The following is a 27,873-nucleotide window of genomic DNA, read 5'->3' on the forward strand; positions in this document are numbered from 1 at the left end:
CCAGGATCCTGGGATCATGACCTGAGCCGAAGGCAGACGCATAACGACTGAGCCACCCAGGCGCCCCCATAAAATAATTTTTTTAAATAGTAAAGTCATTGTGTACATGTTATTTTGTGATTTATTTTTACTTATTAAGTGACTTTTTATATGTCAAGAAGTATGGAGATACATCATTTTTCATTGTTGCATAACATTCTGCTGTTTGACAGTTTAACCAATCTTTTATTGATGTATCTTTTGGTATAAATCTAAGTAGTGTAATGCCCTTTTCAACAGATCTTGTTTCTTTGTCCTTCTGTTTCTCTGTCTACCAAGGGAAAATCTAGATTGAAAGCGATTGTAATCCTTGTTTGAAACATCCCTATCCCCAGAAGAAATCATTAGACTTTTTGGGAGAAAATCATTAAACTTTTTTGGTGGCGGGGTGGGGGGGGACGGTGTGTGTTCACAACAGATAATTATTTGGTTTTTAAAGTGTTCTGTAAACATAATAATTGCAATAATTGAAACTTTCTCTGAATTAGTTTTATTTTGGACAGCAAAACGTGAACATTGCATACCTAGTTTGACTTTTACTTTTGAAGAACTCAATACCTTTCTAAATGATTGAAATATTTTAGGAGGTGTGTTCAGTTATTTTAAAAAAAATGCTACTTTTCTTTTGTCATTTTAGCCAAATTCTCCAGTTGGAACTGAAATTGAAGTTGTATCCTCCAAAGTTTCAGAGTCACAGTATGAAAACCAGAGTCACATGGTTCTTGTAGAACCTCTTCATCTTAACAAAATAAATGTTTTAGATGAAAAGATGAGGTGAGTTTGCTTTTAATCAGAAAAGTGTAAAACTTTCTAAAGATAAAGTTTGGATTACTTGACATCAAGAAAAGTTTGTGGAAGGGGCGCCTGGGTGGCTCAGTCGTTAAGCTTGTGTTCCCTCTCTCGCTGTATCTCTCTCTGTCAAATAAATAAAATCTTTAAAAAAAAAGTTTGTGGAAGGATAAAGCAGTAATTATGAAATAGAATATTTTAAATATGCTTCTTTAAATGCTGTAAGAATTGCATGATTGATATTCTCTTAATTTATAATTTCTCCTCAAAGTTTGGTGAGCCTCCTCATTTTTTATTTTAAAACTAAATTTAGGGGCACCTGGGTGGCTCAGATGGTTAAACATCTGCCTTCGCCTCAGGTCATGATCCCAGGATCCAGGGGTCCAGCCCCGCGTCAGGCTCCCTGCTCAGTGGGGATTCTACTTTTCCCTCTCCCTCTACTGTTCAGCCTACTTGTGCTCTCTCTCTCTTACTGTCAAATAAATAAATAAAATCTTTAAAAACAAAACAAAACAAAACCAAAATTTAATACTAGACAGAAGTTCTTAAGTTCTTTGTGTATTTAGAAATTTATATCCTATTGACTAAAATTCATAAATAGGAATTGCTACCAGGTACTTAGTATATGCTATATTTAGAATTGTGTCCCAAACCAAATGCTAAGAATAGTATCTTTTAAATGAGTTAGACTAGAAAGGTGAAGATACTTCAGTACTCTACCACTTTTATTTATTACTTATAATCTGCTTTATTATTACTGATACTACTTTTTTTTAAAAAAGGATTTGTTTATTTTAGAGAGAGAGCAAACCCATATAGGTGCATGTGTGTGAGTGAGCAGGGAGAGGGGCAGAGGGAGAGGGAGAGAGAATCTCAAGCATTCTCCCCTCTGAGCACCAAGCCCCATGCAGGCCTCGATCTCATGGCCCTGAAATCATGATCTGAGCCGAAACTGAGCCACCCAGGCACCTTAATACTACATTTTGATTAGCAGTGATCTAAGACGGCTTCATTGCAAGGGTACCACTAGAGAGAAGACCCAAAAGTGAAGGAACAGCAGGCCCAGGGGATGTTTAAGGGGAGAGGGAACAGCAGCTCGAAAGTACTTAAGGAAAGAGCATGCCTGGCTTGTTTGAGGAACAGTGAAGGGTGCTAGTATGAAACGGGGAAAGAGAGGGAGTAGCAGATGTAGGAAAGGGTAAAGGCTGACCAGGGAGAATGGCGGATTATATAGGACCATTGTAAGGAATTTGATTTTGATTCTACTGAGCCTTTAAAGACTAGTGACCTTCAAGGTCAGCCTTTCCTAATGCTCTCATTTATAATTGACTAGCTAGACCAAGAGGATTGGAATGGCTTGTTCAAAATAACATTGGCAAATTAGTTTTTAAACTTAAGTTTTCAGGATTTATGACTTTCAGACTAGCAGATTTGTGTAGTTATATAAGCAGACCTTCCTGAATGAAAGAAACTTTACATGTTTCAAGAGATTTTATGCTGAACTTTTGTGTTTTTCATGAGAGAAATTAAACTTTTAATTTCTTTTTTTTTTAAAGATTTTTAAAAATTTATTTGACAGAGAGATAGCACAAGTAGGCAGAGCGGCAGGCAGAGGGAAAGGGAGAAGCAGGTTCTCTGCTGAGCAGGGAGCCCGATGTGGGGCTTGATCCCCGGACCCTGGGATCATGACCTGAGCCGAAAGCAGCCGCCCAACCGACTGAGCTACCCAGGCGCCCCTCAAACTTTTAATTTCTTTATGGAAACCCACGCTCCACCCCACCTTACCCCCCCTTTTTTTCTTTTGAAAAAACTTTTTCTATTCATAAAATTTATTCCAGCTGTTCACTTTATCATGAGTGATACTTTCTTCAGAGTAAAAATCTTCATAGTTTTAAAATTAGATTATTTCTAAGTCCAGTATTGTCTTGTCTCTTTTTGACTCAAGTAGCACGTTAGGTTTATATATGTATTTTATTTTTACTTGCTTTTGTATAATCACACTTGACTGTAAATAGCTTACATTAAATATAATCTATTTTCCTAAATACATTGGCCTACATTGGAATGTATTTAGCCAGCATCATAACCTTGTTAGGATTTCCTGTGACCTTCTTTGGTGTTTCGCTGCCAGAAGAGCTTAGCAGAGTTGGAACATTTGGAAATGTAACTAATTTATTAGAAATATTACTTAAGATTAGTCTTTAATATAGATCTTTCAGAGAACTCCTGATAGATACTTATATACCTAATTTTCTTTATAATATCCAGGTTTATATTAGTTTTAAACTTCCCAATTCAGAATTCAGATCCTTGCCAGTTATTAAAATATTTTCCAGGAAAATTTAAGATAGCTCTTCAGGGGTTGTCTTGGGAGCTATACCTACTCTGTTGAACGTTAAACCTTGTCTTTTTCTGATTTGGCAGATACACAATCATTATATTGAGATCCTATGACACTGGCTGTCAGTAAACCCTTTTCCATAAACTGACAGGTCTGTGATGGGAGACCGGACTCTGGCTTTTAAGTCTGGTCTTGAACCAGAAGGACCAAGGATGTTGTGACCATTGTATATTTGTTCATGCTTCAGAGCCCAGTTGAAGATATTTGTTTAAAGTACCATTATGAAATCCAGGTTCAACTACTGGCATTTTTTTTTGTATCTAGTTATCACTCTGAAAATTACTTCAAGTACCATGACACACACACCAGAATCAATGAATAAAGTAAAAAAAGATTAATATTACCGAAAACTATTTTCCAGACTGTCCAGAAAATGGAAATTTTAAAAGCTTTTACATTCTTTTTATCAGCATGTGTGGTTTCATTTTATGTGTTTGGTTTTAAAGCCAATTTATATATAGTCCTTTGAACATAGTATTGGTTTGTGTTCAAATTGTTTGATGTAACAGCTGTCCTATCAATAAGGAATTCTGATTTTGGTTTTTCATCATGATTTGTACTTCATTCTAGACATGAACCTAAAAGGTCTGTTCCTAGTCCAGCACATTTGGTAAGAAGGCAATTCCAAAAGGCTAAGCCAAATTTGGGAAGAGCACATGGTAAGAAAGAGGAACCAGGCATAGAAAAAGACAGAGCAGATCAGAGTGAGGCAAGGAAGCCAGAAGATAATTTGCTGCAGCCAGGGGATTCTGACACTCATCTCCTTCAAAAAGTAAGTTTGAAAAAAACACTTTTTCTCAATGGGCTCTGTTTTGTCAAGATCATGAAGGAGAGAATTTTAAAAAATACAGTTTTGTCTTTTGTACTATAACCAATTTTATAAAAATTGAGTGACTTTCTAGTATTATAAAAAGTTAGAAACCAGTCAGTGTGTGTGTGTGTGTAAGTTTCCATGGTAATATTAGCTATTTCTTCTTAAATTTAAGGAAAAGGCTGAGTTTCTGACATCTTTGGAGGTTTCAGCAAGAAAAGATTGTGTAGATTCCACAGAGGCTAGTTTGGCCAAAAACAATGCTCATTCAGAAGTTGGACCATCAGGAAGCGTTGGAGAAAAAACTGTAGGGGATAAATCTGTGTCTTCAGTTGCTGAAGAGCAGTGTCTCAGTAAACTATCAAGGTAAAGTTTTATTTAACAAATACTTTCAGAATAAGAAATAAAAATAACCTATTATGGATGTCCTGCCATAACTTATTTGTAGAGTAAAAAGATGGTTTGTTAACAGAAGTGTAGATTGTTTGTTAATTACAGGTCTGTTCCTTTCCCACTTAGGATTTTTATTTACTAAAGTTTACCTTTTACTGATGTTCTTAGGAAGATTTTTCTTTCCTACAGTTAAAATTTCTGGATGTTGAGTATATTAGACATGAGCAGAAGCCTGACCAAAAAGTAGTATCTATTACCTAAATAATTAAAGTGCTAGTTCAAGTGGGGTCACAAATACAACTGAAGGGTACTCATGTTCTATAGTTTTTAAGGAGAGTGGAAAAGAACTTAAGTTCTAGAAAACAACATTGTTCTGATGGATTTTTTGCCTTCCTTTCTTTATTTTAACCTAGTCTGTTTACCCAGTAGTATCACTTCTTTTTGAGCTCATTTTGTTTTACTGGGCCATTTTCCTTTTCTCATTTTCTTCTAATAATTTCCAGTCTTGTATCTCATTTTCACTTAAATAGCAAGGAAAAAATGGCCCAGAATTAACTTACTCTGAAAAATTTGTAGGTAGATAACTAAGAATGAACTCTGAATAAGAAACTAGTAGTAATAGTACATTTCTTTCTTCATTTCACAGAGTAAGTTTTTAACATTATGGGTTGTGGGCATTTTCATTTTAATGGCTTGAAGTTTGATTTCATTCTGAAATTTTGGTTTCATTAAAATATCCTCCTTGTGCATGTAATGACTAAATTGTTATTTTGATTAAACATCCAGCTCTCCACAGCTGTTAAAAGAATCAAATTACTCTAAAATTGGTCTGGATCGAAGAGCAACTGTCTCTTCTGCTTCTGAGTGTGAGGTGGATCATAGCGGGAGGAGAATGCATCGCAGGATGAAACCAACTGTCACCAGAGGGCGTGGATCAAAACGTGTTCGAAGTAAGACCTCTAAGAAGGAACCTCGAGCTTCCAAGGCCACGCTGGTGACTCTTCGGGCTTCGCAGGAAGAAGATGAAGATGATGATGAAGATTTTGAGCCTGATTATGAAGACGAAAGTTACCATCTTGCTCCAGAAGAAGTAAACAAAGCTCCAGTGTTTGTTCCCATTGGTCTCAGGTCTCCCGAACCTGTTTCTGCTCAGATCGAGGAAACGATGGAAGAGGTAGTTTGTTTTTTGAATTCTGAGAATTCTGTCTTGTTTTTTTCTTTTAGTGTATCATTGTTTTTTCTTAGTGATTATTGAGATTTGAAAAGTTCGTTCTGTGAATAGCCTCTACCAAATGCAGTTTGTTTGAGGCCTGAGGGATATCTGAAGGAATCAGTAGAAGGAGCCTCCTGTGATTATTTAACCTCTATGACCCAGGCCCACCATGAGGTAGTCATTGTAATAATAAGGATGGAAATCTAATTTCATTTGTATGTGGAGGCTGCTTAATCTACTTTCTGATTAATTTTTCTTTTTAATTTTGGCAGGTGTTTTCTGTTAACTCTCTGATAGGCTGAGGCTGGTTAGTAGAGAATGTAGAAGGGACATTTAAAAATTTTTTTTCTTCTTAAAAATTTTGGTAAAATACATGTAAAATTTATTATCTTGGCCATTTTAAGTGTAGTTCAGCGACATTAAGTGCATTCATATTGTTGTGCTACACCATCACCACCGTCCATCCACAGAACTTTTTTCATCTTGCAGAACTAAAACTGTACCCATTAAATGATAGTTTCCCATTACCTCCTCCCCTCTTGCCTATGGCAAACACCATTCTACTTTCGTCTTTATGAGATTACTCTAGGTAATTACTCATGTAACTGGAATCATACAGTATCTGTCCTCATTGTGACTGGCTTATTGAGTATAAAGTTTTTAGGGTTCATCCATATTGAAGCATATGTTGGAATGGTCTTTTTTTAAGGTTGAATAGTATTTAATCATGTAGCTATACCACATTTTGTTTATCTTTTCATCTGTCAGTGGACAGTTGGGTTGCTGCCACCTTTTGGCTATTATTGCAGAGAGTGCTGCTATGAAACTTGGGTGTACAAATACCTCTTCTAAACCCTGTTTTCAATTCTTTTGTGGATATACCTAGAAGTGGAGTCACTGAATTATATGGTAAATTGTACACCAATTTTTACTATTTTGAAAAACCGCCATACTGTTTCCATAGCAGTTGTATCATTTTACCTTCCTACCAGTGGTGTACAAGGGTTCTGATTTCTCCACATTCTCACAGCCCTTTTATTTATTTATTTTTCAGAGTAGCCATCCTAATGGATAGGAGGTGGAAGAACATAATATTTCAACTTACTTTGTTATAAGAGCTCCTTTTTTGCCTCTTGGTCTAGGATGCCAGCTTTGTTTCTGCCTCAATTTTCAGTAATTTACTTGGCTTAAAAAGCAGCACAACTGCATCTCTTTTGTATTAAGCATTTGTGATTGTTTCTGAGTCATTTGCAACAGAATTAGGAATTAACTGAGGTAGTAGTGATGATAATAACAAAAGAAGTAGGAAACTTAAACCAATTCAAGTAATGTTGAATCGAGAATTAATGGATTATTGATAACTTCACATTTATGATGAATGGAAGTCCACAACCATCTTTATTTATTCACTGTTAATAATCACATACTAGATGATATAAAGTTAATGAGTTAGAATGGTTGAAATTAAATAAAAATGATGCAAAATGAAATTTCTTATAACTGAAAGTTCAGAGTTGAAGATAGTGCATTTATGTTTTATTTGAAACCAAGAAAATGCAAAAGGAAAGTTAATTTTTTGTAAGGACACCTGGTTAACACTGCATGAGAATTCATTTAGCTATATGTTTTGTATTTTACTAATTCCGTTGGTTGAAAGCCACATTGTTAAGTGAAAGAAGTCAGTTGCAAAAGAATCACATAATCACATTATCCATTCATATGAAATGTCTCAAACAGGAAAATCTGTAGAGACAGAAAGTAGATTAGTGGTTTGGCTTAGGGATTTGGAGATGAGGGGTTAAGAGAGTGATAACTAATGGATATGGCGTTCGTTTTTGAAGTGACGAAAATGTTCTAAAAGTGACTGTGGTGATGGTTACACATATCTGTGCATATTCCAAAAACATCAAATTACACACTTTACATGGGTGAATTCTTGGTAAGTCATTATCTCGATAAAGCTGTTTTAAAAAAAATAAAGCTTTGAAACTAGATAGTGCCTTAAAGAACCAACTTTCAAATATCTACAGTATTTCCATTTGTCATCCATTCCCAACTCTTCAGGAAATATTTTGTTTTTTGTTTTTTCAAGTCACTTTAACTTTCTCATTCATCCCTGGCCTATAGGATAGTAGCAAAGATTTTTCTCTAATATTTGCTTCTGAAAAAACAGATACAGAATGCACAAGTGTTACTATAGTAATTATATCATGAAGGCAGATTTTCATACTTGACTGTTCACTCACTTTCTATTGAATCATAATTTTTTATACTTACCTCTCTGTAAATAAGGGACTAGAAGCCAGATTGTCTTGTATACGGTCTAGGAGATAAATCTTAGTCCTTTAGTCCCCAGATTATAGGGATCTATGACCAAAAAGACTACTACATGAGTAAATGTGAATGAATTCACTTTTTTACATGTCCATTGCCATGGCTATCATGGGGTTGTGGGAGAGGGTAGTTGCCTTGGTGCAGGGGCGGAAATATGGTAAATCTTTTTAAAGTGCTTTCAACTCATCTTTATTACAGCACTGAAGATGGTGTATAGTTAGGTAATTGCATGTCTGTTTTTGTGAGATTGTGAATTCCTTGAGGGCAGGGACCAAACTTGCCTTTTTTCAGCTTTGTACCCTTGTATCTGTAGCCTAGTTTTTAGGAAGCACTCCATAAATATTCACAGATTGATGAGAGAAATTATGGGAACATAGAGACAAAGTGGGGATAGTAGAAAGTGAAATGCTAGGTACTAAGAAGATTACTTTGGAAATTCTATTTACTATTTGTAAGGATCACAGACCCCTCCAAAAGCTTAAATGTTTTACTTTGCCAAGTTGATGTCGAGTTACTATATTTCAGTTTTTAATTGTGTATGAATGTGGGTTGTTTATTCAGTTTAACACTCTATTTTACTTAGTCATTTTGTTTTACTGACTGTAATATGCCAAAATGAAATAATGAAACTTCTCATTTTGACAGCTTGAAATAACTGTGAATGTACCAGATATAGGCATAGCTGTTGTTGAACATCCACTCTCAAACACAAATGTGACTACTCAGGAGATGAAACAAGAAGAAAATTTGAAGGCATTATCTGTTGTAAGCATCCATTGTAATATGTTTTGTTTTTAACTCTTTGTTTACTTTCAAAAGAATGGAGGTTTATTTTGAAAGCTTTAAGTTTACAAGCCATTCTTACTAATTTCTTTCATGTAGGGAGCTGTAAGTATGAATAGTAGAAACTGGTGAATAATCCATAGATTTTGTATTTCACTTGGAAAGCATTGATTTTTGTGTGTGTGCGCGTGAATAACTCTTAAGATCCTCAAAAACTTACGTTAAAGTTCTGTTGCATTAAATCTATATTAAATATAAATTACTTAAAATATATTTAGTTGCATTTTGTTTGGTACTTTTCCTTATTTGGTTAGTATTTCTCTTGTTTTTGGATAAGAAGTTTGGGAATTACACTGTTTCAACAACTTTATTTTTTTTTAAATTTTTTGTTTTTTTAAAACATTTTATTTATTTATTTGAGAGAGAACGAGGGAGGGAGGGAGAGCACAGAGGGAGAGGGGGACTCCCCGCTGAGCAGAGAGCCCAATGTGGGGCTTGATGCCAGGATTCTGGCATCATGACCTGAGTCGAAGGCAGATGCTTAACCGACTGAGCCACCTAGGTGCCCCTTTTAACAACTTTATTAAGATATAGCTCACACACCAAATAAGTTACCCACTGAAAATGTACAATTCATTGGTTTCTGGTATATTTATAGATACTGTGCAAACATTGTGACAGTCAATTTTAGAGCATTTTCATCACCTCTAAAAGAAACCTTATGTCCCAAAGCAGTTGCTCCCCATTTCATCTCAGCCCTCCCCATTTCGTCTCAGCCTTCCCCAGGGTTAGGTAACCAGTAATCTACTTTTTGTCTCTATAGGTTTGTCTATTCTGGATGTTTCATATAAATTGACCCATACAATATGGTCTTTTTTTTTTTTTAAAGATTTTTATTTATTTATTTGACAGAGAGAGATAGTGAGAGCAGGAACACAAGCAGGGGGAGTGGGAGAGGGAGAAGCAGGCTTCCTGCCGAGCAGGGAGCCCGATGTGGGACTCGATCCCAGGACCCCGGGATCATGACCTGAGCCGAAGGCAGACGCTTAACGACTGAGCCACCCAGGCGCCCACAATATGGTCTTTTATGCCTGGCTTTTTTCACTTAGCATACTGTTTTCAAGGTTCATCCACATTCTAGCATGTATCAGTACTTCATTCTTTTTGTGTTCGCATAACACTCCATGTAGACAATACTGCGTTTTGTTTATCTGTTCATGTGTTCATGGACATTTAGGTTGTTTCCATCTTTTGGCTATTATAAATAACGCTGCTGTAAATATTTGTATACAAGTTTCTGTACTGACATTGGTTTTGTTTTTTTTTTTTTTTTAAAGATTTTTGTTTATTTGATAGAGACACAGCAGGAGAGGGAACACAAGCAGGGGGAGTGGGAGAGGGAGAAGCAGGCTTCCCGCAGAGCAGGGAGCCCGATGTGGGGCTCGATCCCAGGACCTGGGATCATGACCTGAGCCGAAGGCAGATGCTTAATGACTGAGCCACCTAGGTGCCCCAAAATACAATTGATTTTTGTATATTGGTCTTGTGTACTGCAACTTTGCTGAACTCTTTAGTTCTTTTTTTTTTTATGAATTTAGCTTTTATTCAAAATTAAATAAGCACAAGTTTAAGAAACTTTTATAAAGTACTTACATAAAAGAAAGTTAATAGGGACAGTCACAAGTTTGCAACAAATAATTACAAAAGTATCTAGGGCAGCATGAATATAAACCATGTCACAGCATGGTGATCTAATTGTGATATGAATAAGGCATAACTAACATTTGCACCAAGACCAGAATTAAAAAATAAAACATACTTTATTTATTTATTTTTTTAAGATTTTATTTATTTATTTGAGAGAGAAAGAATGGGAGACAGAGAGCATGAGAGGGAGGAGGGTCAGAGGGAGAAGCAGACTCCTTGCTGAGCAGGGAGCTCGATGCGGGACTCGATCCTGGGACGCCAGGATCATGACCTGAGCTGAAGGCAGTCGCTTAACCAACTGAGCCACCCAGGCGCCCCTAAAACATACTTTAAAAGCTTAGTTCTACATTAAGCTTCTTCTCTTCCCCCAGATCCTTAATGGGTTTATACTCTGTAATTGTTTTAAACAAACACATCATGTCAAACTAAATTATATAGATGGGCAGTTAATGTGAAAAGCCTTCTAAAATGTACAAACTAACTGGTACTGAATTGTGAGCTCTTTAGTTCTAATAGTTTTTTGTTGTTTTTTTTTAGTGGATTCCTTAGGATTTTCTACATATAAGATCATGACGTGAATAGAGACAGTTTTACTTCTGCCTTTCTGTATTAGTTTCTCAGTGCTGCTGTAACAAAATTCCACAAACTAGGTGGCTCAAAATTACAGAAAGTTATTTTTTTTTTATAGTTGTGGAGGCTAGAATTCCAAAATCAAGGTGCCACCTTCTGGAGGCTCTTAGGGAAAAACCATTCAGGCCTTTCTCCTACCTTCTGGCAGTTGTCAGCAGTCCTTGTTATTCCTTGGCTTGTGGCAGCACATTCCTAATTTTTGCCTCCATTGCCACATGGTGATCTCCCTGTATGTGTGTCTCGGTGACTTTTTTCTTTCTTTTTTTTTTTTTTTTTTAAGATTTTATTTATTCATTTGACAGAGATCGATATAGCGGGAGAGGGAACAAAAGCAGGGGGACTGGGAGAGGGGGAAGCAGGCCTCCCGCAGAGTGAGGAGCCCGATGCGGGGCTCGATCCCAGGACCCTGGGATCATGACCTGAGCCGAAGGCAGACGCTTAATGACTGAGCCACCCAGGTGCCCCTGTGACTTTTTTCTTTTAAAGACACCTGTCATAGTGGATAGGGCCAACCCTAATCCAGTATGACCTTCTCTTAACTTTAATACATCTAAAAAGGCCCTATTTCCAAATAAGGTTACATTCATGGTACTGGGGTTAGGACTTCAACATATCTTTCTGGGTGACAGAATTCAGTTTACAACACTTTTCCTTTTTTTTTTTTTTAAAGATTTTATTTATTTGACAGAGCACAAGCAGGGGGAGCAGCAGGCAGAGGGAGAGGGAGAAGCAGGTTCCCCGCTTAGCAAGGAACCTGATGCAGGGCTGGATCCCAGGACCCTGGGATCATGACCTGAGCCGAAGGCAGACGCTTAACTGACTGAGCCACCCAGGCTCAAGAGTGAGCATTTTTGTCTCATTACTCGTCTTAAAGGAAAGTATCCAGTCTTTCACCATTAAGTTTGATGTTAGCTGTGGACTTTTCATAGATGTTTTATTTTTATCAAATTGAAGAAGTTCTAGTCTTTTCCTAGTTTGCGTGACAGTATTATCATGAAAGGGTGTTGGAAGTTGTCATATGCTTTTTCTGCATCTATTGAGATGATGAGGTGATTTTACCTTTTTATTGTATTGATATGATGCATTACATTGAATTTTGATGTTAAAAAATTGCATCCCTGGGATAAATCCTAATTGGCTGTGGCCTGCAAGTTTTATATGTTGCTGGATTTGGTTTGCTGGTATTTTATTGAGTTTTTTTTGTGTGCAAGTTCATAATAATTCTATTTTCTATTACAAATCTGACACCAGATTCTTGTGGTGTCAGGAGCTGAAGTCCTGTTCTTCCTAGGAAGAAAGCCCTCCAGCTGGGGCCTGTAAGGAGAAAAGACCCTATTTTCTTGGTTGCAGGTTTTGAGGTGGGGTCTCTGCTTCACTGAGCTGAGAGGAAGGAGGGGGAGAGAGCAGTCTTAGTTCAAATACCACAGGCTCTCCGCTTTGTTACTCTGTTTTCATCAGTTTTCTCAAAAAGATGTTTCTTTCGCCCTAGGACCATTTCCAGAGGCTTTACATGTTTGTGTTTAATAGGGTCAGCAGAGCCCCTTATGATGTCATATTGGACATAAATCTTGTAACTTCTTCATTTGTTAAAGTTCATTTAAGTTTTAACCAACCTAATGTAAAAAATTGACAGTATTCTTCAGTCTTTGGTTTCCACTGGTTTAAACTGGCAGATATGACTGAAGTTGAAGGATTATGAAAGTGAAGAAGTAAAATAAGAACGGTAGGTGCACATGGTAAATGCTATATGATTAGAGTTAAAAATCTGCATGTCATACAAGGAAAAGGTAAAATAAGGAGCAAGAGACAAAATAACTTGGCTTTTAAATTATTTCTATATGAAATGTTAATGAATAATTGTATGGGAAAAAAACAGTTTCCACTCCTTTGTAATCAGAACATTGAGGAACTGTAAAACATCATGGTTTTTGAGACACAGAACATATATTTGGGAAAATACATAAGACATTGCTTATTTTTCCTCTTTTAGGAAATGAACACAGGTGAACATGCCCAAGATGAAACAGGTAACTGTTAATAAGGAAACTGCTAAAACTACTTAGTTAACACTAACAAAGTGATTCAGTATTGGTGTTAGTTAGCAAATGAGTAATTTCACTGGAGAGTTGAACAAAAGTTTTAACTGTTGAATGTGTTTCTCCAGGAGAAACTTGGATTCTTGGAATAATTACCTTATGAAGTGAGTTAAGAGTTAAATGTTTAATAAAGAAATATTACTTATTTCCTCTCCTCTGATCTGCACAGATATATTTTCTTTGAAGGTATTAAGTTATCTAATAGGAGGGAGGCATTTTCAATGAGTAAAAGCTAACAATTAATGATTTCTTTTTTTTGTAGTAACCAGACACTGCTCTAGTGAGGAATTAGTGGTATGCAGGACATTGAAACTTGTTCCAAAGGATAAATACTTGAGTTAAAAATGTTTCCTAAGTAAGCAAACTTCAATTTCCAGCTTCTTTTTCTGTTTTAATGTTGGTATATTTCCTCACAAGGTACCAATGATGGAAGCACTGAAGCTGCTATAACTTTACTTACAATGGGAGATCTAGTGTTGCAATCAGAGATCGGTACAGAACAGAGTGATGGTAAGAATGAAAGTTAAGTCCTACTGAAAAAAGCCTCTTAAAATAAAACTTTTAAGAAATTATACCCACAGTTGAGTAATAAGTCAGTACCTGCCTTTTACATTTGAAGTAGGCATTGCCAACTTTGTTTTTTTCCAGAAAAAGGTAACGTGTGCATTGATCCGTCTAACTTAGTCCCTTTAGATGTAGTGGCCACCATTTCAAAATAGTGCACTTGGTTTATTAAGAAAACTTTGTTTTCCTGGAATAATCTAGTGAATCCTCTACTTTTCTCATCATAAACATTGGTTAACTGAGCTCATTGGTCACTGATCACTTGACATATATTTCTTTAGCAAAGGAGCTTCTGCTTTGGATTATCTTCGTAGTTAACCTGATAATCGCATATAGTATGAAGGGACAATAGCAGTCATTGAAATAATTTAATTGCGACTATTCTGTTAGTTTGGACTGAGCCAAAAGATAGGTCAACCTAGATTTTCACAGTATTTTAGGCTGACCTTATGGAATACCTTCTATTTTAAGTCTACTAAATGGATAATTAATTATATTCCTCTTAATTATTTTGTCTGGAGATGAGTGGCCTGCCATTTATTTTAGGTGTTAGACTTCTAGGCCCATAACTATATATTTATCAGGAATTTTTTTTTTTATTATGTTATATTAGTCACCATACAGTAAATTTTCTGGTCTGTGTTCCTTACACAGTCTCATTTCTCTCTCTCTCTCGCTCTCTTTTTTTTTTTGAGTAAAATATATACCCAATGGGGGGCTTGAACTCATGACCCCAAGATCAAGAGTCATGTTCTACTGACTGAGCCAGGCAGGTGCCTATATACGGCTCCTTTGTCAACGGCAGAGGATTGCTTTGGAGCCTGTAATAAATCTCTAGTACATAAAAATGGGTTTTAAAAATTTGTAAATGAAGGTGATCCTATCTTGAAACTGATTTGAGGCTATGTAGTTAGTCAAGGTAACAGATTCATTTTTACTTTTTTTTTTTTTTAAGATTTTATTTATGTATTTGTCAGAGAGAGCACAAGCAGGGAGAGCACAGGCAGAGGGAGAGGCAGGCTCCCCGCTGAGCAGGGAGCCCGAAGCGGGACATGATCCTAGGACTCTGGGATCATGACTTGGGCCGAAGGCAGACGCCCAGCTGACTGAGCCACCCAGGCATCCCTCATTTTTATTTCTAATAGCAGAAAAATTCTAGTCTGTAAGAATTATTAGGCTTAGAACAAGTCAAATCTCTGGCATAAACTATATGATTATATATATATATTTTTTTTAAGATTTTTGAGAGAGAGAGAGCGTACACATGAGTGGGGGGGAGGGGCAGAGGGAGAAGCAGACTCCCTGCTGGGCAGGGAGCCCACTGTGGGGCTCGGTACCAGGGCCCTGAGATCATGACCTTTAACCGACTGAGCCATCCAGGCACCCTGATCATATATTGAAATTCAGAACCAAAAAGAGTAAACTTTAAAAATAATATAGAATTTTACAGTTGCTTAATGTTGAGGGATTTATTTTCTTTGGACATCTACTTGTATTGGGTCAATTTTAATTTTCTGTTCTTTTCTGTAATAGGAGTATGTGTACTTCTTGATGTTCATTCAAAGGATAAAAGCTGTGTTCCTTTTAGCCCAGATAATGTAAATCACAAAATTGTTCGTGAATGTCAGGAACTTTCTTCACCTGTCAATAGTACATCTCCTTCTTCATTAGAAGAAAACAAGATTGTATTGGAAGAGCAAAGTACTAAAGAAGAAATTGGTTTAGTGGAGAAAGTAAAGGAAAACGCTGTATCAACCAGGTTTATTTTGCTTTATTAAACTCTTAGTTTTATAGTATTCAATTAATAAATACATTTAAACCAACTATCAATTTAGTTGATAGCTTTTGAGTAATACTTGTGTAAGTGTAAATTAGGCACTGCTAATTTCTCAGCCTTTATTAAAGATTTTATTTATTTATTTGAGAGAGAGTGTGTGAGCAAGAGAGAGAGAGAAGGAGCAGGGGGAGGGCAGAGGGAGAGGGAGAAGCAGATTCCCTGCTGAGCAGGGAGCCTGACATGGGGCTCAATCCTGGGACTCCGGGATCATGATCTCAGCAGAAGGCTGACACTTAACTGACTGAGCCACCCAGGTGTTCCAGTTTCTCAGTCTTCAAAGTGAGGATAGGCTGGTTTGATTTTAGTTTAATGGTTTGCTTTTTTTTTTTTAAGATTTTATTTATTTTTTTGAGATAGAGAGTGAGCATGAGCGGGGGGGGAGGGGCAGAGGAAGAGGGATAAGCAGACTCCCCACTGAGCAGAGAGCCTGACATGAGGCTCGATCCTAGGACCCTGGGATCATGACCTGAGCTAAAGGCAGATGCTTAACTGACTGAGCCACCAAGTTGCCTGTGGTTTGCATTTTTTTTTAATTTATTTTTTTAATGTACACTCAACATCCAGCATGGGGCTTGATCTCAGGACTCTGAGATCAAGAGCCACATCCTATAATCACTGAGCCAGCCAGATGCCCTAATGGTTTGCATATTAAAGTAAATGTAATATGTGCATCTTTGAAGCTTTAATGAAATAGTTTTTTATGTAAATATGGTCTCTATTTTACAAACTTGGCCCAAATTCTCTTCCCTTCTCTAGACTGTCAGTAAAATTTACCACTCTGTGTTTTCAGCATTAAAAAATGAACACTTACAGATATTGTGGCACCTGAGAAGGTGGCACGTAACTGTATCAGAATGTATGAAGGTGAGAGAGTGATTACATGGTTGATGAATTTCTTTCTTCCCATCTTTTTCTAGGAATACAACTTTTGAAGTGACCGGTAATTTGAGAATGAGAAGTAGATTTGCTAAGCCTAAACCAAATCTTAAGACTTTTGGGACCAGCAGGTTTGGTGTTCATCAGGAAGTTCCCAATTTGTTTGTAAACAAAGAAGTAGTAGTAGAAAGTCAAAGAGGTAAATTATGTTCTCTTAAACAGCTACAAAATTACTTTTACAGGAGAAGTTGCATTAGCATTTCAAATGGAATATTCAGTTAAAATTGTTTTAATTTAGTATTAAAGAGTTTCAAAAAGTAGAATGAGCTATAAAAGAAATACTAATAAATCCATCAACTAGCTTCAGTCATCATTATTATTTTCTGTTTAGTTGACCCAAAATAACATGGGTTTGAACTGCATGGGTCCACTATACATGGATTTTTAAAAAAGAATTAATTAAGAGGCGGGGGGTGGTGGCGAGTGGGGAGGGAGAGCGAGAATTCCAAGCTGACTCTGTGCTGAGCGTGGAGCTTGATGTGGGGCTTGATATTCACCCTGAGATCATGACCCAAGCTGTAATCAAGGGTTGGATGCTTCACCGACTGAGCCACCCAGGTGCCCCTATACAATGGATTTTTTTCTTTTTAACTTTTAAAATATGTTTTATTTGGAAATAATTTCAAAGTTACAGAAGACTTACAAGAATAAGAAATAGTACAAAGAACATCCAGATACCACTTGTATATAAGCTTACACTTAATTATACATGGAATTTTTTTTATAAACATAGTACAGTCCTATAGATGTATTTTCTCTTATGATTTTCTTTTCTTTTTTAAAAATATTTATTTGAGACAGAGGGAGAGTGAGAGGGAGAAGCAGACTCCCCACTGAGCAGGTAGCCCCATGCAGGGCTCTATTCCAGGACCCTGAGATCATGACCTGAGCCAAAGGCAGACGCTTAACCGACTGAGCCACTCAGCCGTCTCTTACGATTTTCTTAATAACATTTTATTTGTTCTAGCTTACTTTATTGTAAGAATACAGTATCTAATACATAGAACTTACAAAATACATGTTAATCTGTTTATGTCATCAGTAGGGCATCTGGTCAACAGTAGACTACTAGTAGTTAGGTTTTTTTGGGAATCAGATATGCAGAATTTCTACTGCATGGGAGGTTTGCCCTTAACCCCCATGTTGTTCAAGGGTTAACTGTATTTACTTAATCAGTGTTTTCTTCATAGGTATTTTTTATGTGTGTCTGTGTACATGAATATTCAAGCAAACATTTTTTAGAAAGCTATACATGCATGTGGCAAAAAATAAGACATTGCCCATAAGGTATAAAATTTAATAAACTTCTTTGGTTCCCAGTCCCCTAATCTCATGTCTAGTGGTAAACTGCCATTAAGTTTTTATTGTGGACTTCCAGAAGTGTTTTATACACGTAAGCATCTAAATGTGGGGCTGTGTGTGCACATAGATATATCAGTACACACACACACACGTATATAAATACATGTTATTCCTTTCAGAAAGAACAAAATTATAAGCAAACTATATCATATATACTGTTTAGCACATTTATTTATTTGTTTATTTACTTATTTTTTAAAATTATTTGTTAGAGAGAGAGAGAGTGCCTGGTGGAGAGGGAGAGGAAGAGAGAGTTGCAAGCAAACTCTGGGCTGAGCCTGGAGCCCCACGCAGGGCACGATTCCATGACCCTGAGATCATGACCTGGGCTGAAACCAGGAGTCGGATGCTTAACCTACTGCGTTAAATAGGCACCCCTTGTTCAGTACTTTTAAAAATTACAGTTTTACTGAAATAATTCTATACCATACAGTTAACCCATTTGAAGTGTATACTTGAGTGGCATTTAGTATATTCCTCAAGTTGTGTAACCTTCACCATGAGTAGCCACTCCCCACATCCTTCAACCCTTCCCAGCCCTAGGCAACCACTAATCTACTTTCATCTCTGTAGCTTTGCCTATTTTGGACGTTTCATATAGATGGAATCATATAATATGTGGCCTTTTGTGTCTGGTTTCTTTTAGCATGTTTTCAGGGCTCATCTATGTTGTAGCATGTGTCAAATATTTCTTTTTCTTGCCAAATATTCCATCATACTACATTTTGTTTATCCATTCAGGGCATTTAGGTTGTTTTCTGTTTTTTGGCTGTTTTAAGTAATGGTGCTAAGAACATTCGTATGTAAGATTTTGTGTGGATGTAAGTTTTCATTTGTCTTGGATTTACATTTACAAGTGGAATTGCTGGAATATATGGTAATTCTGTGTTTAACTTTTTGAGGAACTACTAAACTGTTTCAAAAGTGGTAGCAACATTTTGTATTTTCTTTTTTTTTCTTTCTTTCTTTTTTTTTTTTTTAAGATTTTTTGTTTTACTTTTAAGTAATCTCTGTACCCAATGTGGGGCTTGAATTTACAACCCTGAGATTAAGAGTCACATGCTCTACCAACTGAGCCATCCAGGCGGTCCAGCGTTGTGTCTTTTCACCAACATTCTGTGAGGGTTTTAGTTTCTCTCTATCCTCTCTGACACCTGTTATTAGATAGTCTAGTTAGCTTGAAGTGGTATCTCCTGATTTGGATTTGGATTTCTTTCATGACCAATGATAGAGTATCTTTTCATGTGCTTATTTATATATTTTCTTTAGAGACATGTGTTCACATCTGTGCTCATTTTTTTTAATTTTGTTTTTTTTTTTCTAAGTAGGCTCCACGCCCAGCGTGGAGCCCAACGCGGGGCTTGAACTCACGACCCTGAGATCAAGACCTGAGCTGAGATCAAGAGTCGGATGCTTAACCGACTGAGCCACCCAGGTGCTCCAATCTGTGCTCATTTTTAAATTGGGATACTTGTTTTTTTATTATTGAGTTCTTTATATAGTAGCACTTGGTTTTTAAAGATTTCATTTATTTATTTGAGAGAGAGTGAGGGAGGGAGAGAGAGCACAGAGGGAGAAGCAGACTCCCTGCTGAGCAGAGAGCCTGACATGGGACTCAATCCCAGGACCCAGAGATTATGACCTGAGCCGAAGACAGACACTTAACGGACTGAGCCATCTAGGTGCCCCAGTAGTACTCTGTTTTTAAAGATTAGTATATTGAAAAAAATCTTTCTATATGATTACATAGTGTTCTCTTTCATTTTCTTAATGGTGGCCTCACTAGATTGTGCTGTACATGTTGAATCCTACTCCTACTTCCTTTTCCACCTCCCCTCCCTGTCAAGGGCCCAGCCCCTTCACATGCTAGTAAGAGCAGGAAAAACTGTATGTAGTAGGCTATCTGATTGTCTTAAGCCCTATAGGTAGATGATCTGGATAGTTAGCATCATCTTTGCCGTGTTTTGGGGTTCCTGATTTCTGGGATTTCCTTTCAACCAGCAATGCTTATGATTCAGTTAGTTAATTTACTCTGAGTTCAGAAATACCCTGAAGCTATTTCAGTGTGCAGGCTGAAGTTACCTCTTTTATTTTTATTAAAAATTTGTTTTTATTTGAGTGTGGTTGACCCACAATGTTACATTAGTTTCAGGTATACAACAGTGATTCAACAAGTTTGTACATTGTGCTATGCTCACCACAAGTAGAGCTGCCATTTGTCACTATATAATGCTATTACAGTACCGTTGACTATTCCTTATGCTGTGCCTTTTATTCCCATGACTTATTCATTCCATAACTGGAAGCGTGTATCTCCCACTCTCCTCCCACTTTGTCTGTCCTCCTACTCCCCTCTGGAAGCCATCAGTTCTTCGTATTTATAGGTCTGATTATGCTCTTCGTTTGTTTATTCATTTGCTTTCTTAAGATTCCATATATGAGTGAAATCATATGGTATTTGTCTGTCTCAGTTTGACTTACTTCACTTAACATAATACCTTCTAGGTCCATCCGTGTTGTCAAAAACAGCCCAATCTCAACCTTTTAATGGCTTTGTCATATTCTATTGTGTGTATCACATCTTCCTTATCCATTCATGTACTGATGGACACTTAGGTTGCTTCCATATCTTGGCTATTGTAGATAATGCTGCAGTAAATATCGGGGTGGTACATATATCTTTTGAATTAGTGTTTTCATTTTTTTTGTGTAAATACCTAGTACTGGAATTTATTCAACCATATGGTATTTTTATTTTTAATTTTTGGAAAAACATCCCTACTATTTTCCACAGTGGCGGCACTAATTTACATTCCTACCATTAGTGCACAAGGGTTCCTTTTTCTCTATATCCTTATTAACACTTGTTATTTCTTTTTCTTTTGTTTTGTATTTAGCCATTTTGGTTGTGATATCTTGTGGTTTTGATTTGCATTTCTCTGATGATTAGTTATGTTGAGCATCTTTTCATATGTCTGTTTTTCATCTGTATATCTTCTTTTGAAGAATGTCTATGCAGGTCCTGTGCCCCTTTTTTTGTTTTTGTTTTTTTTAAATAGGCTCCGGGCCCAGCATGGAGCCCAGTGCAGGGCTTGAATTCATGACCCTGAGATCAAGACCTGAACTGAGATCAGCAGTCAGACATTTAACTAACTGAGCCACCCAGGCACCCCATCTGTGCCCATTTTTTAATAGGATTGTTTTATTTTTTGGTGTTGAGTTACATAAGTTCTTTACGTATTTTGGGTACAAACTCCTTATCAGATGTATCATTTGCAAATATTTTCTCCTAATCAGTAGGTTGCCTTTTCATTTTGTGGATGGTTTCCTTTGCTGTGTAAAGCTTTTTATTTTGATGTAGTCCCAATAGTTTATTTTTACTTTTGTTTCCCTTGCCTCTGGAGACATATCTAGAAAAATGTTGCTACAGCTGATGTCAGAGAAATTATTGCCTGTGTTTTTTTCTAGGATTTTTATGGTTTGGCCTCACATTAAGATCTCTAATCCATATTGAGTTTATTTTTTGTATATGGAGTTAGAAAGTGGTCCAGTTTCATTCTTTGGCATGTAGCTGTCCAGTTTTCCCAGCACCATTTAATGAAGAGAATGTCTTTTACCCATTGTTTATTCTTGCCTTCTTTGTCCTAGATTAATTGACCATATAAGTGTGGATTTATTTCTGGACTCTATTTTCTTCCATTGATCTATTTTTGTGCCAGTACAGTATTGTTTTGATTACTGTAGCTTTGTAGTAGATCTTGAAATCTGGAATTGTGATACCTCTTACCTTTGTTTTTCTTTCTCAAGATTACTTTGACTCTTCAGAGTCTTTTGGTGGCTCCATACAAATTTTAGTATTACTTGGTCTAGTTTTGTGATAAATGCTGTTGGTATTTTGATAGCGATTTGAAGGTAACTCTTTTATGTAGAAGTCATTTTTTACTTCTTTGTGATATTCTTTTTTGTTTTTTAAACTTTTTATTTTTTTTTTAAAGATTTTATTTATTTGACAGAGAGAGACATAGTGAGAGCAGGAACAAGCAGAGGGAGTGGGAGAGGGAGAAGCAGGCTTCCCGCGGAGCAGGGAGCCCGATGTGGGACTCGATCCCAGGACCCTGGGATCGTGACCTGAGCCGAAGGCAGACGCTTAACGACTGAGCCACCCAGGCGCCCTCTTTGTGATATTCTTTTTAGAATAACTCCCTCCCCAACTTTGCCCAAGGTGGAACTAGCCAGACCTCATGTGTACCCACTTCTAAACTTTATTTGTATATGGGTTTGTAATTACACTGCTGTCACCATAGAGTGGACATAAAACTGTGGCAGCCACGAGCGAAATATGTGCAGTGTAGGATTTGTTAATCATTTGTATCAAAAATCTCATTGGCCAGGACCACTCTTCTGCCATATGAATAAGCTTGATTTTTGGAGTAAGAGAAATTTGGAAGAGCCACTATATAGTGATCTGTCGTTGAAGAGAGAACATATTTCTAATATAGCAGTTTTAGCTGTACTGTTTTGGACTATATCTTAAGTGTGTTCTTTGTTTAAGAAACTGAGGAAGATGCTTCTGAAGCAATGGAATTACGAGATGAAAACCTTGGATCACTTACAACAGCAGAGAATAAGGAGCAGAGCAAATTGGCTTGTGAACATGGTATTGAAGAGACTATTTTTCAAGAAGCAAATCTAACTGAAAGGTAAAAGAGAGATTCTGGGATTTGGATTATATTCTGTTTCAACTATAGTCATTAGCTACAACTGTAAGAATTTGATTGGAAAAAGGGGGTTCTGTTGCATTAAATATATTTTAGAAATTTGAACACCATTAAGTCTTTGACTCACTTAGCTCTAAACATTACTCTGTAGTTGTCCACTTGGTTTCAGTACAGAATTTTAATACATACTCTGAAACTTGAATATATACTAATTTCTTTTTCAGAAATGATGATCAAGAAGAAGAATCTCAAAAGGTCCAGATACCGTCAGTTGCTCCAGTTGTTTCCTTTGAGACAAGGCCCCATACACTTGGTTCAGATATGGTTCTCAGTGAGAGTTCCATCAAAGAGCCCCAGAGAAAGGACTCTAATGGAGACAGTGTGCTTGCACTTCATGTGTCAGAGGTAAAAGAATATAAATATACCATGGGGTGGCTGGGTGTTTATTACCCATTTAAAAAAAATTAAGGTAGAATTTACATACAATAAACTTCACCTTTTTCAGTGTGTACTTCTACAAGTTGTGACAAACATATATAGTTATGTAAGCAACACATAAACAGTTCCATCATCCCCCAGATTCCCCAGGGCCCTTTTTTAGTCACCCCCCCCACCCTTACCACCCCGACTGCTTGGCAATCCCTGATCTGTTTTCTTTTCCTATAGTTTTGCCTTTGCAATAATGTATTATGATAGAATTTTTTATTGAGTGTGTTTTTAGTCTTTGGAGCATAGATAAAACAGCCAATACGTAGCTTTGCTGTGAAAGTTTTGAAAATGGAAGTGTTTTGTACAGAGTAATTACCTCTTGCTTGCTGGCCACTGAATCTGAGAAATACTTTCACACTGCAGGTATTTTTCTTACTACATGTTCAATACTGTGTAAGGTACTGGGGGGACAAAGTTGTGGGAAACAATTGAGGATATGAATGGTTACATTTTGATAGGTGCTATGAAGGCAAGTTGCACAAGACTCTCAATAAGGAGTGGTCCTCAACCCAATCCAGTAAAATCAGTCTCTGGAAATAGGGTGTAGACATTTACTTTCTGTTGTTGTTGTTAAAATTCCTCAGGTTGGGGTGCCTGGGTGGCTCAGTCATTAAGCGTCTGCCTTCAGCTCAGGTCATGATCCCAGGGTCCTGGGATCGAGCCCCGCATCGGGCTCCCTGCTCAGCCTCCCACTCCCCCTGCTTGTGTTCCCTCTCTCGCTGTGTCTCTTTCTGTCAAATAAATAAATAAAAAATAAAATCTTTGAAATAAATAAATAAATTCCTCAGGTTATTCTAATGTGTAGCCAGGACTGAAAAAGTCCTCAATCTAGAAGAACAGGTAAATTAACCAGTTAAAGGGAGAGGAACATGTGTAAAGAATAAGTGTGAAACAGCATTTCATATTCAGGGACTAAGTAGTTATGAGTAGGATATAAATGAAGAAGTAGTTAAAGATGAGTGAGCTAGGTATCCCGGGAGCAGATCATAAAAGGGGTTTTTATGATTTGCTAGAGTTTGGGCTATATCAAAATTTATGGGATTTTCCCTAACCTCCAGCTTGTTTATTTTTACTTTTTATTTTGAAAAAATTTCAAACTCATTGAAGAGTTGCAAAGATTTTTTTTTTTTAGGATTTTATTTATTTATTTGACAGAGAGGCACAGCGAGAGAGGGAACACAAGCAGGGGGAGGGGGAGGCTGAGAAGCAGGCTTCCTGCTGAGCAAGGAGCCCAATGTGGGACTCGATCCCAGAACCCTGGGACCATGACTTGAGCCAAAGGCAGACGCTTAGTAACTGAGCCATCCAGGCGCCCCTGCAAAAATCTTCAATAGAATTCTCATAGATCCTTTACATAGATTCATTAATTATTAACATTTTGCTTCATTTGCTTATTTTGTCATGCTCTCCATCTCTGTAGATAGATACTTTTTAAGAAACTGAACCATTTGAAAGTTGCAGACATGAGCCTTCACCCATACATACTCCAGCTTGAATTTGATACTAAGGATGTTTCTAATACAGAAATGATGATACTGTTATCACAGTCAGTATTACCATACTATCTAATATTGATTTTAAAATAATATGTAATACACAGTTTCAATCAGGGCTCTCATACTGCATTTAGTTGTCATTCTCCATATTCTCTTTTCATCTAGAGTACTTCTCCTTTTCCCTCTTCTGTGAACTTGACATTGCAGGCTAATTCACAATCTGGATTTTTGTTCTTCTTCCCCATTATTAGATTCAGATTGAACAGTGTTTGGCACAATTACTACCTAGGTGTTGTTGTGTTCTTCTTTTATAACCTCAGTAGGCATGTAATGTCAGTTTGTCTCATTATTGGTGATGTTCACTAATTACTTGGCAAGCATGGTGCCTGCCAGATTTCTCCATTTAACAGAATCTTTTTTTTTTTTTTTTAAGATTTTATTTATTTATTTGACAGAGAGAAACAGTGAGAGAGGGAACACAAGCAGGGGGAGTGGGAGAGGGAGAAGCAGGCTTCTCGCTGAGCAGGAAGCCCAATGTGGGGCTCTATCCCAGGACCCTGGGACCATGACTTGAGCTGAAGGCAGACGCTTAACAACTGAGCCACCCAGGCGCCCCTTTAACAGAATCTTTTGCACATTGTGTTAGTAAGTTATTTTAGACCCAGCAACCTTCTACCCAGTAGTTTTGTTGTTGTTGTTGTTTTTAAAGATTTTATTTATTTGACACAGAGAGAGAGACAGAGGGAGCACAAGCAGGGAGCGGCAGGCAGAGGGAGAGGGAGAAGCAGGCTTCCCGCTGAGCAGGGAACCCAGTGCGGGGCTCCATCCCAGGACCCTGGGATCATAACCCGAGCTGAAAGCAGCCTCTAACCGACTGAGCCACCCAGGTGCCCCATACCCAGTAGTTTTAGTATCCATTGGTGATACTTGCCTGAATCAATTACTGGCATTGTTGGTTACAAAATTAAAGTTTGAAGGGTTTTCTTTTTTTTTTAAAGATTTTATTTATTTGACACACAGAGAGACAGCTAGGGAGGGAACACAAGCAGGGGGAGTGGGAGAGGGAGAAACAGGCTCCCTGCTGAGCAACGACCCCAATGCAGGGCTCAATCCCAGGACCCTGGGATCATGATCTGAGCCGAAGGCAGACGCTTAACAATTGAGCCACCCAGGCGCCCCTGAAAGTTTGAAGATTTTAAGCAGTAGAGAATTACAATAAGAATTGCATTTTAGAGAATACAGTGTTGGCAATTTTGTGGAAAACAGATTGGAAGGAGCCATGCTGGAGGCAAGGAGACAGGCAGTTTGCTTCCATTCAGATGTCACCTACTAATAGTACAAGATCTGCTGTAATGGGGTAGAGGGAAGGTTGAGGGGTTTGAATCTCCCTTTCCTGTTACTTCAAAAATAATTTCATAAAATTCACATATTTAACAATTTAGCCGGAATTTCTTGGTGCATATATGTTTATATAAATGACTCATATAAATAACTCAATAAATGACTTATATAAATAACTCAAAAGTTATTGGTACAACTAAAAGTTTCAAAACGTTTGAAAAATTATATATGGTTAAAAAGTTGAGTTTTGAAATAATTCTTATTATATCCAGTTGTCTGGAAACTTTTTTAAAACTAAAATTTGGTCAACCTCATTTTGCATTTTAATTTTTTAAATTTTCTTAGGGTACACCAGCTAGTATGCCGGAAGTTCAACAAGAGAATGTAATCAGTTCTCAAGACTTAACAGGTATGATAATGTGTTTCGATAAAGTACCACAGAACCGAATAGTACAGCTTTTACTCCCCTCCCTCATTTGACTATGGAAAAACAAAACAGTTTTTTAGTCTATGACAGTCTTAAATTAAAAACAAAAAAACTTGAAGTATTTTATGGAAAAGTTTGTTATTCAGAATTATACATCCTCTCTATAGTGAACTGTCTTTATCCTTTTTGAAATTACTTTTTACTTTTGTGGGTGTAATTTGCTTTTTATTTGTGGGGATAAGTTGTAGTGAGACTTTTTAGAAATGTAATAAATTAATGATTTTCATAGTTCAGCTTTTCATTATTAACTTTTAAACTTTGATAGTGAATCTAGTTGCTAATGTACATCAAGATGGTGAGGATGAACAAGCATTCATTTTAACTCTGGTGGAAATCCCAGCCAATGCTGTAGAAGAATTTAGTGATACCACTGCACAGTTAATGCCAAACCCTTTACTGCCAGCACCCATATTGATCAAATCCGTGAATACAGAAGAAAGGAGTGACATGAGGTAATGAATGAGCTAACCTGTTTATTTAAATTCCAGTTAGTTAAATACAGTGCAATATTAGTTTCTGGTGTACAGTATAATGATTCAACACTTCCATACATCACCTGGGACCTAAACTATTTTTGCTAGGAGGAAAGGTGCTTTATGAATTGAATAGTATTGACTGAATAAGCCGTTCACCAGCATTATTTGTAATTGTCCCGAAGATCTTATTTAATAATTATGTGGTAAGTTAGAGAAGAAATTGTTGATTTTATACCTGATAAAGCTGCCATTTAAGTGTATAATATAATACTTTTGTATGAAACTTGTTTGGTATCTTAAGTATTTTGAAAGCTAAAAAAACTTAGCAATTTGGGTTATAAAATGTCCTCTATCAAAGGTGTGTGGTTACTTTGTAAGCTTATATATTTTAAAGTCTGAAATAAATATTCATTCACAGAAGTTGCAAGAAGGATAACATTTCTCTGTGTGTGTGTGTTTGTGTGTGTGTGTGTATTTTTTTTTTTTTTAAGTAGGCTTCCACGCCCAGCGTGGAGCCCAACATGGGGCTTGAACTCACAACCCCTGAGATCAAGCAAGACCTGAGATCAAGAGTCAGACACTTAACCAACTGAGCCACCCAGGCGCCCCATTTCTGTATATTTTAATACTGCTTTTTAAATTCCTTACTATAGAATTGTTGTATTTTAACAGTCACTGGTTAAGATGCTTAATTCTCTGTCAAGTAGCATTAGATGTTGAAGCCTTTTATATTAGTAAGAGGCATTTTAGATTAAAATTTTAACTTTATAGACAAGGAGAATGGTATTTTTATACCTTGGATTTAATTCAGTATTACAGAATTTAAGTTGCAAGTTTTTAAGTATGAATGGATCTCAAAACTAACATTTTTGTGACCTTGGCCATGTATATATTAGTTACTTGGAAGTTTTTTTGGCAGTTTTCATTGGAATAGCTGAGCCTTTTACCTCATTAAGTAGCTTCTAATTTGC

General features: G+C 36.9%; 1 protein-coding gene across 2 annotated transcripts in view; it reads left to right on the top strand.

Moving 5' to 3' along the window:
• BDP1 (B double prime 1, subunit of RNA polymerase III transcription initiation factor IIIB) overlaps nucleotides 1–27,873 on the top strand; it is an 89,249-nt gene that overhangs the window by 47,693 nt on the left and 13,683 nt on the right. For both annotated transcript variants that reach the window (XM_035014606.1, XM_035014607.1), the window contains 13 exons: nucleotides 677–813; nucleotides 3,800–4,001; nucleotides 4,216–4,406; nucleotides 5,220–5,607; nucleotides 8,626–8,745; nucleotides 13,091–13,127; nucleotides 13,614–13,706; nucleotides 15,294–15,519; nucleotides 16,515–16,672; nucleotides 22,448–22,595; nucleotides 22,838–23,018; nucleotides 26,285–26,348; nucleotides 26,692–26,878. In XM_035014606.1, the coding sequence (XP_034870497.1) occupies nucleotides 677–813; nucleotides 3,800–4,001; nucleotides 4,216–4,406; nucleotides 5,220–5,607; nucleotides 8,626–8,745; nucleotides 13,091–13,127; nucleotides 13,614–13,706; nucleotides 15,294–15,519; nucleotides 16,515–16,672; nucleotides 22,448–22,595; nucleotides 22,838–23,018; nucleotides 26,285–26,348; nucleotides 26,692–26,878 (2,132 nt within the window). The remainder of the gene's footprint in view (nucleotides 1–676; nucleotides 814–3,799; nucleotides 4,002–4,215; nucleotides 4,407–5,219; nucleotides 5,608–8,625; nucleotides 8,746–13,090; nucleotides 13,128–13,613; nucleotides 13,707–15,293; nucleotides 15,520–16,514; nucleotides 16,673–22,447; nucleotides 22,596–22,837; nucleotides 23,019–26,284; nucleotides 26,349–26,691; nucleotides 26,879–27,873) is intronic.

Source organism: Mirounga leonina, unplaced genomic scaffold (assembly GCF_011800145.1).
Source record: "Mirounga leonina isolate KUSES-001 unplaced genomic scaffold, KU_Mleo_1.0 Mir_168, whole genome shotgun sequence".
Taxonomy (NCBI): Eukaryota; Metazoa; Chordata; class Mammalia; order Carnivora; family Phocidae; genus Mirounga; species Mirounga leonina.